Genomic DNA, 17,206 nt, shown 5'->3' with positions numbered 1-17,206 from the left:
TTAAAAAAAGGTTAAAGCATTTGTTGTTTTGGCGCGGTGGAAGGGGGAGACGGGGTGTTTACAAATGACGTAATTTAGTTTAATTTTTTAAAAGATTTTTTTCTGTTATTTCGCATAATATGTAGGACTACATATAAATACTTGTTTGTTATATGACACATTTTTATGTTTGTGTTTTTTTTGTTTTTTTTTGCTGTATTTTATTAATAAAGATTTTTTTTCTAATCAGCTACTACTTAATCCCGTCATATTGCTTTATAGCAATATATTTTCATGAATAATGTTAGATCTTATTTAAAACTAGATATTCTTGTGTTGTCATCGGAAAAGAATTCACTAGTAAAGTTAGCTTTAGAAGAAGTCAGGACAGTGTGGGCGGGAGGTAGAGCATACAAATGGTAACCTGAAAATCTCGAGTTCTTTTCCTGAGCTTGTCAGATCTGATGGGTGGTTCAATGACCTTGAGGGAATGTAAAGCCGGCTGGTCAAAGTGCTGACCACATTCATCCTTTAGATGTCTAGTTCATAGAAACAAGCCTTGAACTCTACTTCACCTGTCCTTTAGATCGCAGGGTTCGAAATGGTAACTACCAGCATTAGAAGTGGGTCTAAGTAGAGATGCAAAACTTGAAAAGAAACTTTCTGGCATTTTGGTAAGTAAAAGTTTGTAAAACAATATTTTACAACTTCAGAGTGAAATTTTTAAAAATACCAACAAAGAACGGCTGGAGAGTAGACTATTTAAATGTTTATTTCTTTCTTTTAAAATCTCGCTTACCAAAACTACACTAGACATCTCATACTATTTCGTGTGCTTTCTTTTCTTAGAGCTTACAAGCCCTATTTTTATAAGAAAAAGCATAAGATGAAGAAGTAGAACCAGAAGAAACAGCAAAAGTAGAAGCAGAAGTAAAAGAACACCAGTTATACTTAAAATATCGCTTAGGAACTGTTGGATTAACATTGATCTTTTTCACAAAGTCAATCACAAAATTGAAAGTCCTCCAAAATTTATCTTTTGAAATTTGAGTCCTCGGCAAATAAACTCTTAGGCTGAATGCTTCACACATCTAAATCAGCAAATTATTTCTCCACATTGAATTTTTTTTTTTAAAGTAAGTCCTCTACAAATTAAATTTAGATTCCTGCGTTTATAAATCTGAGGATTTTAAGTGCTTCACAATTAAATAATTTGTTAGCATTTAACCCATTTAATCTTTAAAAAATGTGAACGTTGAGTCGTCAAGAAATTATCGAAACATATTTCCTCTACATTTTAACCATACATCAACATTCAGCTCAACGTTTTCGTTAAAATTGTATTTCGTGATTAAAATCAAGGAAATAATTCATATTTAAATATCAGAATTTCAAGTCGTCAAGCAAACTCATCAAAATATATGATCTTGATATTTATGTCCTTTTTAAACAAAAATTTATTTGATCATTTTCACTATATTAAATTAGAAACAAATTAAATAACACTAAACTACAGAAAACTTTTCACGTTGGCCTACTGGGTTCAGAATTAACATCAGGAAGTGTTACTAAATGGTGACACGATCATAGTAACTGTGGCTGTCTTTTTTCTTCAAATTTCATCTGAAACATTACACGTGACCAAAATCATGTGATGTTTACATGCAACGCCATGATAGTCAACACAGAAGGAACACAATTATATACAATGTTTCTGTTTGATTGCGCTATTCATATATATTCATATATATATATATATATATATATATATATATATATATATATATATATATATATATATATATATATATATATATATATATATATATATATATATATATATATATATATATATATATATATATATATATCAACGTTCGGCAAGGCTCTACTTGTTATGCCAACCACGATACCGCAAATGACTTATTGTTTTTGATTTACACGTTTAAATTTTTAATTAATTTAATAACGCTCGAAGTAAACTTTTTAATTATCTGAATTTCTCCACCGCGCGAAACGTTAGCGGCGAAATTTTAATCACCGATAACGCGATTATAATTGTGTTTCCTCTAATTAGACTAACGACAGCAGGTCAATAACGAGTTTAATTGCACGTGAAATTTACCCGCAGGCAAAAATTTTAACGTACGTTTCACACAAATTACGGATGGGCATTAATTTGAAGAAGACATGATAATTAAAACAGCTTTTGAGAAATTTTAGAACAAAGAAGATAATTATTGGTTATTAACGATTAGAACTGCCAGATTTGGTTCTAATTGCAATGTTTTGGGTATTGGGTCTTGTTTAGAATGTACTTAGTTGACCTTACCGGTATTTCATGGGACGTTACGGCTAGCAGTTTGAAATCTTTTAAAAGCCTGACTAGGTTTGTAGAAGAATCATTCGAAAAATTCTGTCGCTATAGTCACGAATGACTAGTTCTTCGAACTGTTCAGTTCATCCATCCATCAGTTAGAGAGTTTGGCCGGATCAAAGCCCACAGATAAGCGATGTCAGAGTATGCTAAAGATGGCTTTGAGAACACAACATCTGAGCTGTATGAGACATTTGATGACGTGTCCAGCATTGAGTACGCCTTGACCCACATCACCCAGCTGACCCTGGACACCTTTCTCAACGTCAACTACGGCGTCCTCTGTGAGGCCATCTGTATCTTCGGCATCTTCTTCAACATCATCAACATCATCGTCTTCGTGAAGCAGGGTTTCGAGGAGTCGGTGAACATCTCCCTGCTGGGTCTGGCTGTGGCCGACACGGCTGCCCTGACCAGTCAGGTGTGGATGAACATGATGTTCAGCCCCGTCGTTCCCTACGTGCCGTACGCCTGGTACACCACGCTCTACCTGACGGGCAGCTGGCCCCACGTCACCTCCACCAGGGCCGTCAGCCTGCTGACCGTCTTCATCACGTTAGAGCGTTACCTTTGTGTCGCCCTGCCCCTAAAGATCAAGCGCATCATCACCCACAAAACCACAGCCATTATTGTTACTTTTATTTTCTTGTTTACAATTTCAACGGCTATTCCCGTTTACGCCGCCTGTTACGTTGGCGACTATTTTGACCCAGCCACCAACTCCAACACCATCACTTTGTTTTACATCCCTAATGGCCTTGAAATAGAAAGTATCGGCGTCTCGTTTGGGGCGGGTGTCCACATTGTGTCCTTCACCTTGGTTGTAGCCTTCACGGCCGCTTTAATCAAACAGCTTCACAGCAAATCAAAATGGAGAAAATCTTCATCGTCTGCCTCAAAGAACAAGAATATTTCAAACCGAGACAAGGTTGTCGTCAAGATGATTATCTTTATATCCGGCACCTTCATAGCGTGCTACTCCCCATCATTTTTCGGCACCATCGCCATCATGTGTGTCCCGGAGTTTGGCGTGGCGGGCAAATACCAAAACATCTTCAACATTTACTACTCCTTCGTCTTCACCATCGACTCCTTCAACTCGGCCATCAACATTTTCGTTTATCTAAAAATGAGCTCGAAATATCGTCAAGTTTTTCTGCGTATGTTTAGTGGCGTACTTTGCTTTGACTACAAAAAGGTTTAAGAAATCTGTTTCTTTACTAACAGTAGTCATTTAGTATTCTAGATCTTTAGATGGCCATGCATTAGAAAACTCTAAAATCCGTGTAAAGAGTATCAGTTTCTATGTAATTACTTAAAGCCAATGTTAAATAACATAATCTTAGAACCCAATCAAGGTATGCTTTAATATAGATCAAAGTGTAGCGTCTGCTTTGGACAATTTGTGAGAAATGTAATTAAAATTGTTTAGGCAAATGAAATTATACTTTGTTAACTCAGTTTGTGAACATTTCTGGTCTTAGCTATAATTAAAGAGTAATTTTCTTAAACTTGTTTGGGATGTTTTAGCTGTTAGATATAACGGTGTTTTTTGTTATTATTTTGTATTAGGCCATAACATACAGCTTCTTGTGAGTTGTTTTTTTTTTTTTTTGCATATTTTAAAAATACTTTCAGATACTTTTTTTAAAGACCTCAGGTCAACAACAGTTACCAAGTTATGGTTGAAATAAAAAATTAATCAATGTATTTTGCATGAAACAAAAAAGGGCTTTAATTCTAATAGATTTGTACGCTTTCTCCTAATGATAAATTTTTTTTTTAACCAAACAAGATTTTTTTTAACGACATCCCGTGTATGCATGTCTTTGTAGGAAGTAGATCTACACGATATGTACATGTGCTATTGATATAATTTAGTTGTAGTTAGTTACTAGTTAGTTTGTCCATATTTGTCCATTTTATACTTTGGTCAAATGTTTGTTAGTTACTATGTAATGCGAAATAAACAAACAACACTGGTGTATTCTAGTAGGTCTGGTGGCTGTTACACTGGTATCAGTGGTGTAACTAAATTGTTGTTTTGTGGTTGAACTGTGGGTTTTGCTAGTGTGGTGGGCTTATCGGCTAGTTTGGTCTGTAGAAGTTTCCAGTCCTCAATTAAATTAGCGCATGTTAGATTGATTCTTCGCATTTTTAAGTAACTTATAGACATAATTTTTGATTAGATAAAAATTAAAAGACATACGAAAAGGAAATATCCTGGATTTAATTATCCTCGAATAAATTCCACTATCTAATTTTTTTCTTCTTATGTTGTCGGTGAGAATTAAACGCTGTGTTACTTCAAATAATGGCTGGAATCGTTCGATTTAACCAAACAAAATAATAGAAACGGTCAGCAAATACAGAGGCGTAGCTACCCTTACCGGCGCCCGGGGACAAACTTTCGATTTGCACCACCCCCCCCTCGAACTTTTCATATGCACCCTCCCCCCCTCAAACTTTCAATTTACCCCCCCCCCCCGCTACGCCTCTGGCAGCTTAGGAATTTCTAGCTGTTTCGGAATGTGTGTAGTAGAAATATTGACATGTCTTTTGTACTAACAACCAGTAGCGTAGCGAGGGGGGGGGGCATATGTCCCCGGGCGCCGACCTTAGGGGGCGCCAAAATGGGTTGGAAAAATAAATTGGAAGGTTGAGGGGGTGCAAATCGAAAGTTTGAGGGGGTGGGGGTGCAAATGGAAATCTCAAGGGGGGGTGCAAATCGAAAGTCTGAGGGGGGGGTGCAAATGGAAATCTCAAGAGGGGGGGGGGGTGCAAATCGAAAGTTTGAGGGGGAGTGCAAATCAAAATCTTGAGGGGGGGGGGGGGTTTGTCCCCGGGCGCCGGGAAGGGTCGCTACGCATCTGCTAACAACAGAAATGCTCAAAGCTTCAAAACTTACAGACTTCCTTTGTTGACTTGTTAGATAATCCTACAAAAATGGCGGAACTATCAGAGGTCAATTAAACAATTATCTGACCCATTTGACCGCCTTCTTAGACCACCGGTCTGACCCGTTAAAATTGCCATCTTTGTTTTCGGTAGTTGTATAGCTACTCACTCCTTGTGTCTTTGAAATGTACACAAGGGGATCTTGGACATTTACCTGACTACTTATACATCATTTCCTATACACTCGTCTTCACCGTTCATTCTTTCATCTCAACCATCAACATTTTTGTTTACATAAAAATGAGCTCAGAATTATGTCAAGTGTGTCAGTGCTTATTGTGTCACATTATTCTATTCGGGTTTTTTGGGGTTTTTTTTTTATTATTATTATTTTTTTTTTTTTTTTGCTAAACGATTTTAGCTATTTATTAGTTTACAAAATAAACCCCATTTTATTTAAGCTTAATCATATCTAAAGTAAGAATCTGACATAATCCTAGATTTAGTTCACAATTTATAATGTTTACACATTCATGACTAAAAATATGACGGAAGTTTTATCTTTTAAAGCTTTAAGCTATCAAGCTGAGACCCGCTTAGGACTCCTCTCATGGTTTATCATTGTGTTTACAACAGGCAAGTAGTCGACATGCAGACAAATGTTTTATTTATTACTTGTTTACTCACATATCTTTTGCTAGTATTTCTTCAAGCAAATATCTGTTTGACTTATTAAATAAACCAATTTAATTCTTGTAAGAAAAATTGTTTGAAAATTAACCAATAACACAACAAATTTTAACTATTTTTTTATGTTTGTTTGTTGTTGTTTTTTTTTTTTTACAAATGTACTTTTCAATGGTTTCTGGTAGAAGCAGATCACTTGACGAGATAGTAATTTTATCCAATGACGGAAGAGACAGGACAGATGGTAAGGCTGCTGGTCAAGGACGGGCGGTCAGCCGTAAACACGTGACTCAGTGCCGCGTACAACAAGCTGTCCCCTGACTGAAGGTGGGCCCGGGCCTGGGTCTCCGATACACAGTACCCCGACCCACAGATGTTCATCCCCCCGGAGTTTTCGCGGCCATTTTTGTTGACCCCGAAGAAGACGGACGCGCCCACGGCGAAGTACTCCTTCTCGTCTGCCATGGCGTAGGAATGTAGATCCCACCTTTGGGCTTGTCGGGCGGAGTTGTAGGCGGTGGTGATCTGGTGTTTGCTGGCGGCGTCCAGGCTGTACTGGTGGATGGTGTGTGTGTACTCGTGGGACAGCACGTTCAGGTTGTGGTGGTACGGGTCCAGGGCCGTGCACAGGACGTTGTCGTCTAGAATGACGGCCCGGCGACCCCCGACCCCGGCAATGTCCTCGTACTTCCGGCCGTCAAACGTGCAGGTGTGAGAGCAGGTCCCTGGGGACATAGAACAAGAACAGGGTGTCAATACAGATTATTTATTAACAATATCGATCTTCATTTACCAATATCGATCATCAATTGCTAATAATGATAAATAATTAAGAATATCTCTCAGCAATAAGGCTGGTAAGTAGGTCACCAACCAGTTCTATGGCTCATGCAGGTTTTATTGAGCCGTAGAACTTGTTGGTGACCTACTTACCAGCGCTATTACCGATATCTATATTCATTTACCTATATCGTGCATTATTTACCAATATCGATCATCAATTACAGGCCATTTTAGTTGCCATCAAATCAATACAAAATTATCATTGATGATAATAATGTATTTATCATCTCTCTATTTTCACTAATAAAGATAGAGAATAGAAAACAATCCGTTTTTTCAGTTGGATCAGTTTAAAAACGACTCACCTTCGCACGAGGTGCCACAATTGCCGTTAGCCAGATGCTTGTACTCAGGGAACACGATGATCTAACTAAAGCACTCACCTACTCAGGGAACACGATGATCTAACTAAAGCACTCACCTTCACACGAGGTGCCACAATTGCCGTTAGCCAGATGCTTGTACTCAGGGAACACGATCAGCTTCTCACGCGCGGAGAAGATGCCGAGGCTTGACTGTGTGGCCACGCTCTGGAACAAGGTGCCGGACATGTGTTTGGTCATCTTGATGACAAAGTCGGCCGCGGCGTTGATGGCGTTGTATGTGGTGCCGGGGGAGCCGGCAATCTCCAGCTGGTACCGGCTGTGGTCCAGCACGTTGGTCTTCTGACCTCCGGCTTCCACGTAGATGTACTTGAAGCCGGGGAGCTGGGCTCCGGCCCGGCTCTGAGGGAGCGTGGATAGGAAGTCGTAGTCCTGCTTGGCTAAGGGAGCCGTAGAGAATTTCCAGCTTTCGTTTACAGCCGGGGCTGCTGCTACAGCTAAAGAATGTAAGGGGGGGGGGGGGGGGGAGATTTCCCGTTACACTTACATATTTTATATTTAAAAGGTAGGTCTAACGTTACTCTTACATATTTTATACTTAAAAGGTGGGTTTTACATTACACTTAGCCTACATAAAATAATTAATAGGTAGGTTTTCCATTATACTAACAAGTTTTACACGTAAAAAGTAGGTGTTCCATTACGCTTAGATATTTAATAACTAAAAGATAGGTCCTTCAATACGCTTAATTATTTTAAATTGTAAAAGTTTCTTTTTCCTTTCATCAACAAAAGTTAAATTTCTAAAAGTAAATGTTCTATTATATTTACAAAATAAACATTTCTAAGTGACCTTTTAATGACAATTCTAAAATTTGGAAGGTTTCTTTTTAATTTGCTGAAAAAAAATTGAATAATGTTTTGGTTACAATGTTAGATACTTTTTTTTGTAACCCCATTATAGAAACGGACACATACGTTGGAAAAACAGGCCTAGTCTTCTACTCGCCTACAGCGCAATACTAATTCAGCCTAATTTGCACCGTGTCTTTTTACCAGTCAACTAGCTAGGGATACGTTAAGCTTTAACTCTACTATTAACTTGTAGCTATCGTCCTTGAAACCGCTTGACAAAAAATTTAAGATCTTACAGTAAGCCGATATTATGGCTTTCATGAAAACTTGTAATGACTAAACACTACCGAATTTGTGTTTATATAACTTCAATAACCACAATAATAGCTTATAAAACATATACACCAGCAATTTAAAAAAAAAAACCCTACCCCAACATTAAAGATGTAATACCAACTGTGAGAGCCATATAAGCTTACCAGCATACACTAAAGACAGCACCAATAGTGAGAGCCATATAAACTTACCCCAACACACACTAAAGACAGCACCAATAGTGAGAGCCATATAAACTTACCCCAACACTAAAGACAGCACCAACTGTAAGAGCCATATAAACTTACCCCAACACTAAAGACAGCACCAACAGTAACAGCCATATAAACTTACCAGCACACACTAAAGACAGCACCAACAGTGAGAGCCATATAAACTTACCCCAACACTAAAGACAGCACCAACAGTAAGAGCCATATAAACTTACCAGCACACACTAAAGACAGCACCAACAGTAAGAGCCATATAAGCTTACCAGCACACACTAAAGACAGCACCAACAGTAAGAGCCATATAAACTTACCAGCACACACTAAAGACAGCACCAACAGTGAGAGCCATATAAACTTACCCCAACACTAAAGACAGCACCAACAGTAAGAGCCATATAAACTTACCAGCACACACTAAAGACAGCACCAACAGTAAGAGCCATATAAACTTACCCCAACACTAAAGACAGCACCAACAGTAAGAGCCATATAAACTTACCAGCACACACTAAAGACAGCACCAACAGTGAGAGCCATATAAACTTACCCCAACACTAAAGACAGCACCAACAGTAAGAGCCATATAAACTTACCCCAACACTAAAGACAGCACCAACAGTAAGAGCCATATAAACTTACCAGCACACACTAAAGACAGCACCAACAGTAAGAGCCATATAAACTTACCAGCACACACTAAAGACAGCACCAACAGTGAGAGCCATATAAGCTTACCCCAACACTAAAGACAGCACCAACAGTAAGAGCCATATAAACTTACCAGCACACACTAAAGACCCAGCACCAACAGTAAGAGCCATATAAACTTATCCCAACACTAAAGACAGCACCAACAGTAAGAGCCATATAAACTTACCCCAACTCTAAAGACAGCACCAACAGTAAGAGCCATATAAACTTACCCCAACTCTAAAGACAGCACCAACAGTAAGAGCCATATAAACTTACCAGCACACACTAAAGACAGCACCAACAGTAACAGCCATATAAACTTACCAGCACACAAGATGGAGACAGCCAGAGAAATCATGACGAAGATTCCTAGGACCAGCACTGTCTAGGATTCAAGTTTTAAATGGCATCATATTTCGGTTCTAAAACAGGCTGAAAGCACTTTTCTTTTTAAAATCAAGATAGTTTTCATTTTTTTTTAAAGATAAAGAATTTGGTCTAAGAATTATTTTTTTCTTTTTTAAATCGACGCAATCTTTGTCTGTCTACATTGACCGTGTTTGATGTCACGATAGAGATAGGACCAAGATGACCTTTTATACCTGACATGACACCTGATGTCATGTGTTCGACCTGTTCTAAGACCAGACGTGTGCCACAACTACAGATAAGAAACTTTGTTTGTGTAACATCTTAACCTAGATCTACCAGTCACAGAGCACCATCTTGACCCAAATCAAGTGGACGTTTTCCTGCCTTTAGATCAGTTTTTCATCACGCGATAGATTAGCCTGGTTTGTGTACGTCATGCTAGTACCAGCTTGTCCAAATGTACATAGTGTTTCCATTTGTACATGTACACACAGTGTTTCCATATGGTACAACACGGCTGTAGATAGATCGAGGCTTCAAACTTCCACTCTAGTTAGAGCCATGCATTAGGTAGCGACTTGATCACACAGCATAATTGGGAGGGACATTCAGTATTTAATCCAACACATCTGGCAACTGTGTCTTTGTTTTTTGTCAATAGTAAAAATTTTCTGGCCAATCATACATTTAAGCGTCTATTAATTTTAACATAAATCGAAAAAAAAATTATTTGAAATTCTTTTTATTACATCTCATTAATAATGCATTATTACATAAATATAAATCACAAACACATCAATACAAATACTGATAAGTCCAACTTTTCAAACAACCAATTTATATAAAATTGTACAAAAATAATATCCAGAGCAAACATGTTGTGCGTAGTTATCTAAATAAGTACACAGTAATAGGTCATGTACATGGTACACAGTAATGCTTCATGATGTACAGGGTACACAGTATTGCTTCATGGTACACAATATACTTTCACACAGTATGGAACAACTTGACATTCAAAACAAACTGTAAACATATTCAACCAAATAAACATGCACCAAACAATTCATTCTGACGTGTTATTGCACAAAATATGTCACTGTTCCTATGTCTGACCTAACATAACCTGACATGTGACGTGTCTGTCAAATCTCTATCTAATGATGGCATATGTCATAAAACTTTTGACAGAATCTTCAAAGCCTGCCCAGAATTGTGTCTGTCAAATCTCTATCTGACGATGGCATATGTCATAAAACTTTTGACAGAATCTTCAAAGCCCGCCCAGAATTGTGCCTGTCAAACCTCTACCTGACGATGGCATATGTCATAAAACTTTTGACAGAATCTTCAAAGCCCGCCCAGAATTGTGCCTGTCAAACCTCTACCTGACGATGGCATATGTCATAAAACTTTTGACAGAATCTTCAAAGCCCGCCCAGAATTGTGTCTGTCAAACCTCTACCTGACGATGGCATATGTCATAAAACTTTTGACAGAATCTTCAAAGCCCGCCCAGAATTGTGCCAGCCTGTCCTCGTCATTGGAGCAGAACTTCCTGAAATCCGCCAGCATCCTGTCCTGGAACGCCTCGTCCCCCGTGTAGACGGAGCGCCAACGCTTGGAGGACATGTAGTTCCAGGACCAGAGGAACCCCACCTCGTTGGGCACGGACTCGGGGCGGCCCTGCCTGGCGATGTACAACTTGTGCAGCTCTGAGGCGCACTTCTTCAGCAGGCTGTGGGACTGATCCCCGCTCGACTTGGGGTCCTTGGACTGATCCCCACTGGGGTCCCTGAGATCTGGGGTCTTGCCTGTGATGCTCTCCGGGATGAATATGAACATGCCTGCCGTGCAGTGGACGTACTGGTGGTTGGTGGTCGAGGTGTCGCTCTCACAGCTGGCCGGGACCTTGACACTGGCGGGTAGGAAGCCAAACCTGAGGACAGGACAACAAACTATCAGGGGATATGCTCATAATTTATCTGAACTCAACTCAAATATAACCTTCAGTCAATCTCCCAAAACGTGTAGCAAAAATCAAATCAGAACTCAGGTTACTTAAACTTCGCTGATTTCTATTGTGATGCTGCTGCCTTGGGTCAATAGAGAGATGAGCTCACTTACCTTTTAATAATGGCATCTTGAATAAAGTAGAGAATCTGTTGTCTGTCTGAATCTGGGAGGTCTGTGGAGAGATAAGACCAGACTCTAGAACCAGCATGTTTATCTGGCCAATGTTTATTTCTATTGTCTGTTACTATGGCAACCAGTTCCTATCAGGGACAAAGATTTTAACTGACCCTTGGAATAAAAAGAAAACTCTTCTCCCCACCACAATGGGGAAACTATAGTGGGAAGGTGGTGTCAAACTTGTGTAACAATTTGTGATTAGCATGGGTAAACCTGACTTACCTTGAAGAAATTCAGCATTTAATGCCTGCATGTTTAGTGGTACAAAAATTGGTCCTCTGAGAGGGTCAGAGTTCTCAGTGTAGGGGAGGGCGAAGGGGTCACATGGTACAGGGATCAGGTGAAACCCACATGATGTTGCCCTCCTGGCAAAGGCGTACACCTGTGGATAGAACCAGGGACTAACTTTTGGTTTCAGAACACAATTGGCTTGACACAAAGACCATTCTATTTTAGTCAGGTAAAGCCTGTTTGACTATGTTACAGCCTCCACTCAGAGACTCACCAGCCCCCCCCCCCCCCCACCCCCATAGACACACCATGATAGGCCCCCCCCCCCATAGACTCACCAGGTCCCCCATAATACAGCCTGTAGCCACCATCCACTGAAGCTGAAGTTCAAAGGCTGACTTAGGGCTGTAGTAGGCGTGGTACCTGGCTATAGCGTACTCGTTCCTGTCACTCTTCTTCTGTGGGTCCATGATACAGCCCCCCCCCCCCCCCCCATAGACTCACCAGCTCCCCCCCCCCCCCCCCCATAGACTCACCAGGTCCCCCATAATACAGCCTGTAGCCACCATCCACTGAAGCTGAAGTTCAAAGGCTGACTTAGGGCTGTAGTAGGCGTGGTACCTGGCTATAGCGTACTCGTTCCTGTCACTCTTCTTCTGTGGGTCCATGATACAGCCCCCCCCCCCCCACCCACCCATAGACTCACCAGCTCCCCCCCCCCATAGACTCACCAGATCCCCCATGATACAGCCTGTAGCCACCATCCACTGAAGCTGAAGTTCAAAGGCTGACTTAGGGCTGTAGTAGGCGTGGTACCTGGCTATAGCGTACTCGTTCCTGTCACTCTTCCTCTGTGGGTCCATGATACAGCCCCCCCCCCACCCACCCACAGACTCACCAGATCCCCCATGATACAGCCTGTAGCCACCATCCACTGAAGCTGAAGTTCAAAGGCTGACTTAGGGCTGTAGTAGGCGTGGTACCTGGCTATAGCGTACTCGTTCCTGTCACTCTTCCTCTGTGGGTCCATGATACAGCCCCCCCCCCACCCACCCACAGACTCACCAGATCCCCCATGATACAGCCTGTAGCCACCATCCACTGAAGCTGAAGTTCAAAGGCTGACTTAGGGCTGTAGTAGGCGTGGTACCTGGCTATAGCGTACTCGTTCCTGTCACTCTTCCTCTGTGGGTCCATGATACAGCCCCCCCCCACCCACCCACAGACTCACCAGATCCCCCATGATACAGCCTGTAGCCACCATCCACTGAAGCTGAAGTTCAAAGGCTGACTTAGGGCTGTAGTAGGCGTGGTACCTGGCTATAGCGTACTCGTTCCTGTCACTCTTCCTCTGTGGGTCCATGATACACCCCCCCACCCCACCATAGACTCACCAGATCCCCCATGATACAGCCTGTAGCCACCATCCACTGAAGCTGAAGTTCAAAGGCTGACTTAGGGCTGTAGTAGGCGTGGTACCTGGCTATAGCGTACTCGTTCCTGTCACTCTTCCTCTGTGGGTCCACCTCCACATTGGTGTACTTGTGTAGCAGGGTTGCTAGGGTAACAAGGGAGGTAAATGTGTACAACTTTCCTTGAAATCACATTAAATAGTTTTTACTTTAAAATTTGGTAGTTTCCACTGAAGATAGCCTTAGATTTAAACAAACTGGTATTTGTGTTTAAGACTTCTGTCTTGTGAAATAAACAAGTTTCAGAAATAGTTTTGATTGTAAACAAGGCAACATGATTTAATTAACAAGATTAAAAATAACCAGTAAATTATATGAAGATTGCAGTGCACTCAAAACCATTTTTTAATGATCATATAATTATAGAAAAAGCTGACTATTATTTCAGAGGAAAAATTATCTTTAACAATCCAACTATTGGTCAGCAAATTTGGAATATTTTTTAAATATCATAATCTATAATGTTAAATTACTTTCATGATGCTATTATTTTTTAAACACCATCAAACAACTCTCCAGGAATAATAAATGACTAGCTAGAGGCAACTGTAAGCAAACTACAAGACATAATAATAACTTCAGTTAGGTCACATTAAGTAGTAACAGCTACACCTTCTAACAAAGCATTTCTAGATGGACATAATCAAAAATTTTCACAGACATGACATCTTCCAGGTGGAGCAGAGTTCATGTCAAAAATGTCATTTGCTTGATGAAGTCTTAACTATATTCTTCATCTCAATGTTCACATTTTCAAATTAAATACATTCAGAGGTCATACATCTTTAAAGTTATTTAATTTAGGTTTAAATTTTAAATGACCCATTAAATTCAAGTTTTTGTATAGCAATAACTTAAACCTCAACCAAAATTCAAACCTTAATTTGAAAACAAAAATCTAACAAGCTTAATTTTAATCTTAAGGCTACTAAACTAATGTACATCTACACACTGCCACCATTTAATTGAGTTTAGTTTCCATAAGCAAGCATACACAAGGTTATAGATGTTTATAATAGCAACAGTAGGTCACATAACATTTAACTATATTGATAGAGCTATTCAAGACTTGCTACAATTGGAGATAAATACATATTCATGCAATGGTTATATAGATCAGTTAGCAACAGGAGTAGAATTGCTAATCTAGGTGACTTTTGCAACAACAGCTGGAATCCTACAAACAACAGCTACAGCCATGCAGCTACAGCCATAATGACTACAGCCAAATTGGCTACAGCCATGCAGCTATAGCTATACAGTCATAAAACAGCCAGAGAGATAAACTGCCATTAGAAAGCCACAACATCTAGACAGCTACAACATTGAGAAGCTACAGCAACAGCTGCAATAGTATCAAAACTTTAATAGTTCTCAACAACATCTTTATAATTTATATTCTCTAAATGGGAGGGCACAGGTGCACTACACAGGTGCACTACACATGGTGTAATGATGGACATGGTGACACAATGCCTTAGATCCCTCTGGAGTAGCTTCATGCGCTTGTAAATGTAAATGTATCTTAATGGTCTCACAATGCATCATGTTATAAACTCTATGCATGCAAACAAACAGCTTTAGTATATTGATAGGGTTTGGAATGGGGCATGGGATCTGTTATGCAGATTAAAAATCAGTGCTTTAAACAATTCAAACTGAATGATTACAAACAACATAAAATATTGCAACACACCCATACACAAAGCATTACAATATAAATAGTCAAAATTATATATTAAAATTAAAGGAACATTAATTAAAAACATGAAAAATATGCATTAAATACTCTGAAGGGTTATAATGTCTAAGATCATAAACAATGTTATGAATACAAGCAATGTATTAAGAAAAAAAAACTAACAAAACACAAGAAACAATAAATGGAACATGCCAAGCAACCAACTAGTGAATGTGTTAAAAACTCAGCCTCTCTGTTACCTTTGTAGTAATCATTTATTCTGACACCTCCATAATAACTCTGGTCACAGTCATCTGCATTGCGAGATGAGAGTTATGTCCCTTATATTAGTACACATGAGATGAGAGTTACGTCCCTTACATTAGTGCAAATCAGCCCAGTAGGGTCACAATCAAAATGCTCACAATTTCCCATCTTATAATGCATTCAGTAGAAAAATGGAATTTGATATAAGTACTTAAAAGCCATTCTTGATCATTCAAAAAACAAATATTATAGGCCTAACTGGGTTTTTTTTTTAAATAAAGTTAAGTTTTCTGAATAATCTTTGAAAATAGAACTATTCAAGAAATCTTTTTAAGCATTATTGTTTTTAATTTGTGTCAAATAGCAAGCTCATACCAAACTGGTTAATTATTTTCTCAATATGCATATATTAAGCATTAATTGTGCTTAAATTGTAGGGTTCTAGCAGAAAATTGCAAGGAATAGTTTTAGGTTCACATTGGGTCACACCTTTACCACACACCCTATACAGGACACCTTTACCCCACACCCTCCACTAAACCAACACTGGACGGGTGGACACTTATGACTCCCCCCCCCACCCCCAATTCTGGACACAACATTAGCACCCCCCCCCCCCCCACACACACACAACAGCTAATACTGGATAGCTTAAATCCCCCACCCAAACTAATAATTCTCCCCCCCTCCCCTAAAATAAATCATCCAATACTAGTGAAATTCTCACCTGGTAGATTGCCCACACCTAGTCGCTGGCCCGTCAACACCCTCCAATCATCCTGCTCAGGTAACAACATGGAGTCAGACCTCTGTCTCTGGGGCTCATGGGGCACGTAAAATTTGGATTTTGTGTCACTCTCTGATGACCCTGAACCTGCAACAAAAAATTTGGATTTTGTGTCGCTCTCTGATGACCCTGAACCTGCAACAAAAAATTTGGATTTTGTGTCACTCTCTGATGACCCTGAACCTGCAACAAAAAATTTGGATTTTGTGTCGCTCTCTGATGACCCTGAACCTACAACAAAAAATTTGGATTTTGTGTCACTCTCTGATGACCCTGAACCTGCAACAAAAAATTTGGATTTTGTGTCACTCTCTGATGACCCTGAACCTGCAACAAAAAATTTGGATTTTGTGTCACTCTCTGATGACCCTGAACCTGCAACAAAAAATTTGGATTTTGTGTCGCTCTCTGATGACCCTGAACCTGCAACAAAAAATTTGGATTTTGTGTCGCTCTCTGATGACCCTGAACCTGCAACAAAAAATTTGGATTTTGTGTCCACATCAGATAACCAAATTTGTAAAACTTTGAACACCAATATTATCTCTAAAGTTGTTTAGATTTTGTGGAGGCACTTGTCCCTGAGGCAGATGCATACAGAAAGGGGTTTATGAAACATTTTGCTGGCACAATTTGTTCTTTGAGTTTGACAGACTAAATTGATACAATTATGCAAATTTTGTTTAGCGATAAATGTTCAAAACTATAACTGGAGTAATAGCTTGAAACAAATTAAGGCGTTTTACTATTTAAAGAACTTAAAACACAAGATCTTACTATCTTCTTCTTCAGCCTCCTGTACTGGCAGGACAGACACCTCAGACTACACATAACACCACACATAACACCACACATAACACCACACACAACACCACACACAACACCACACACAACACCACACACAACACCACGCACAACACCACACATAACACCACGCATAACACCACGCATAACACCACACATAACACCACACATAACACCACACATAACACCACACATA

The 17,206-nt window shown here is 39.7% G+C and overlaps 3 protein-coding genes across 3 annotated transcripts in view; 1 reads left to right on the top strand and 2 right to left on the bottom strand.

Annotated features, from left to right (window-relative positions):
• The first annotated feature begins 2,492 nt into the window (after nt 1-2,492).
• Nucleotides 2,493-3,560, top strand: LOC131951958 (uncharacterized). The gene has a single exon (XM_059314428.1). The coding sequence runs from the start codon at nt 2,493-2,495 to the stop codon at nt 3,558-3,560; it is 1,068 nt and encodes a 355-aa protein (XP_059170411.1).
• A 2,342-nt stretch (nt 3,561-5,902) lies between these two features.
• Nucleotides 5,903-9,656, bottom strand: LOC131951955 (uncharacterized). The gene is made up of 3 exons (XM_059314424.1): nt 9,528-9,656; nt 7,206-7,604; nt 5,903-6,666 (listed from the first exon to the last, which is right to left on the bottom strand). The coding sequence occupies exons 1-3, from the start codon at nt 9,559-9,561 to the stop codon at nt 6,155-6,157; spliced, it is 945 nt and encodes a 314-aa protein (XP_059170407.1). The 5' UTR covers nt 9,562-9,656; the 3' UTR covers nt 5,903-6,154.
• A 645-nt stretch (nt 9,657-10,301) lies between these two features.
• Nucleotides 10,302-17,206, bottom strand: part of LOC131951968 (GATOR complex protein Iml1) — a 30,456-nt gene continuing 23,551 nt past the window's right edge. Inside the window, exons 36-41 of the mRNA XM_059314437.1 lie at nt 16,147-16,287; nt 15,413-15,466; nt 13,394-13,557; nt 11,991-12,150; nt 11,703-11,763; nt 10,302-11,514 (exon numbers count right to left, since the gene is read on the bottom strand). Of these exons, the coding sequence (XP_059170420.1) occupies nt 11,037-11,514; nt 11,703-11,763; nt 11,991-12,150; nt 13,394-13,557; nt 15,413-15,466; nt 16,147-16,287 (1,058 nt within the window). The 3' untranslated portion in view covers nt 10,302-11,036. The remainder of the gene's footprint in view (nt 11,515-11,702; nt 11,764-11,990; nt 12,151-13,393; nt 13,558-15,412; nt 15,467-16,146; nt 16,288-17,206) is intronic.

This window comes from Physella acuta, unplaced genomic scaffold (assembly GCF_028476545.2).
Source record: "Physella acuta isolate Inbredline_101_S28 unplaced genomic scaffold, ASM2847654v3 ptg000841l, whole genome shotgun sequence".
Taxonomy (NCBI): Eukaryota; Metazoa; Mollusca; class Gastropoda; family Physidae; genus Physella; species Physella acuta.
Note: the sequence above shows the minus strand (reverse complement) of the source record. Positions and strands in the feature narration are given on the sequence as shown.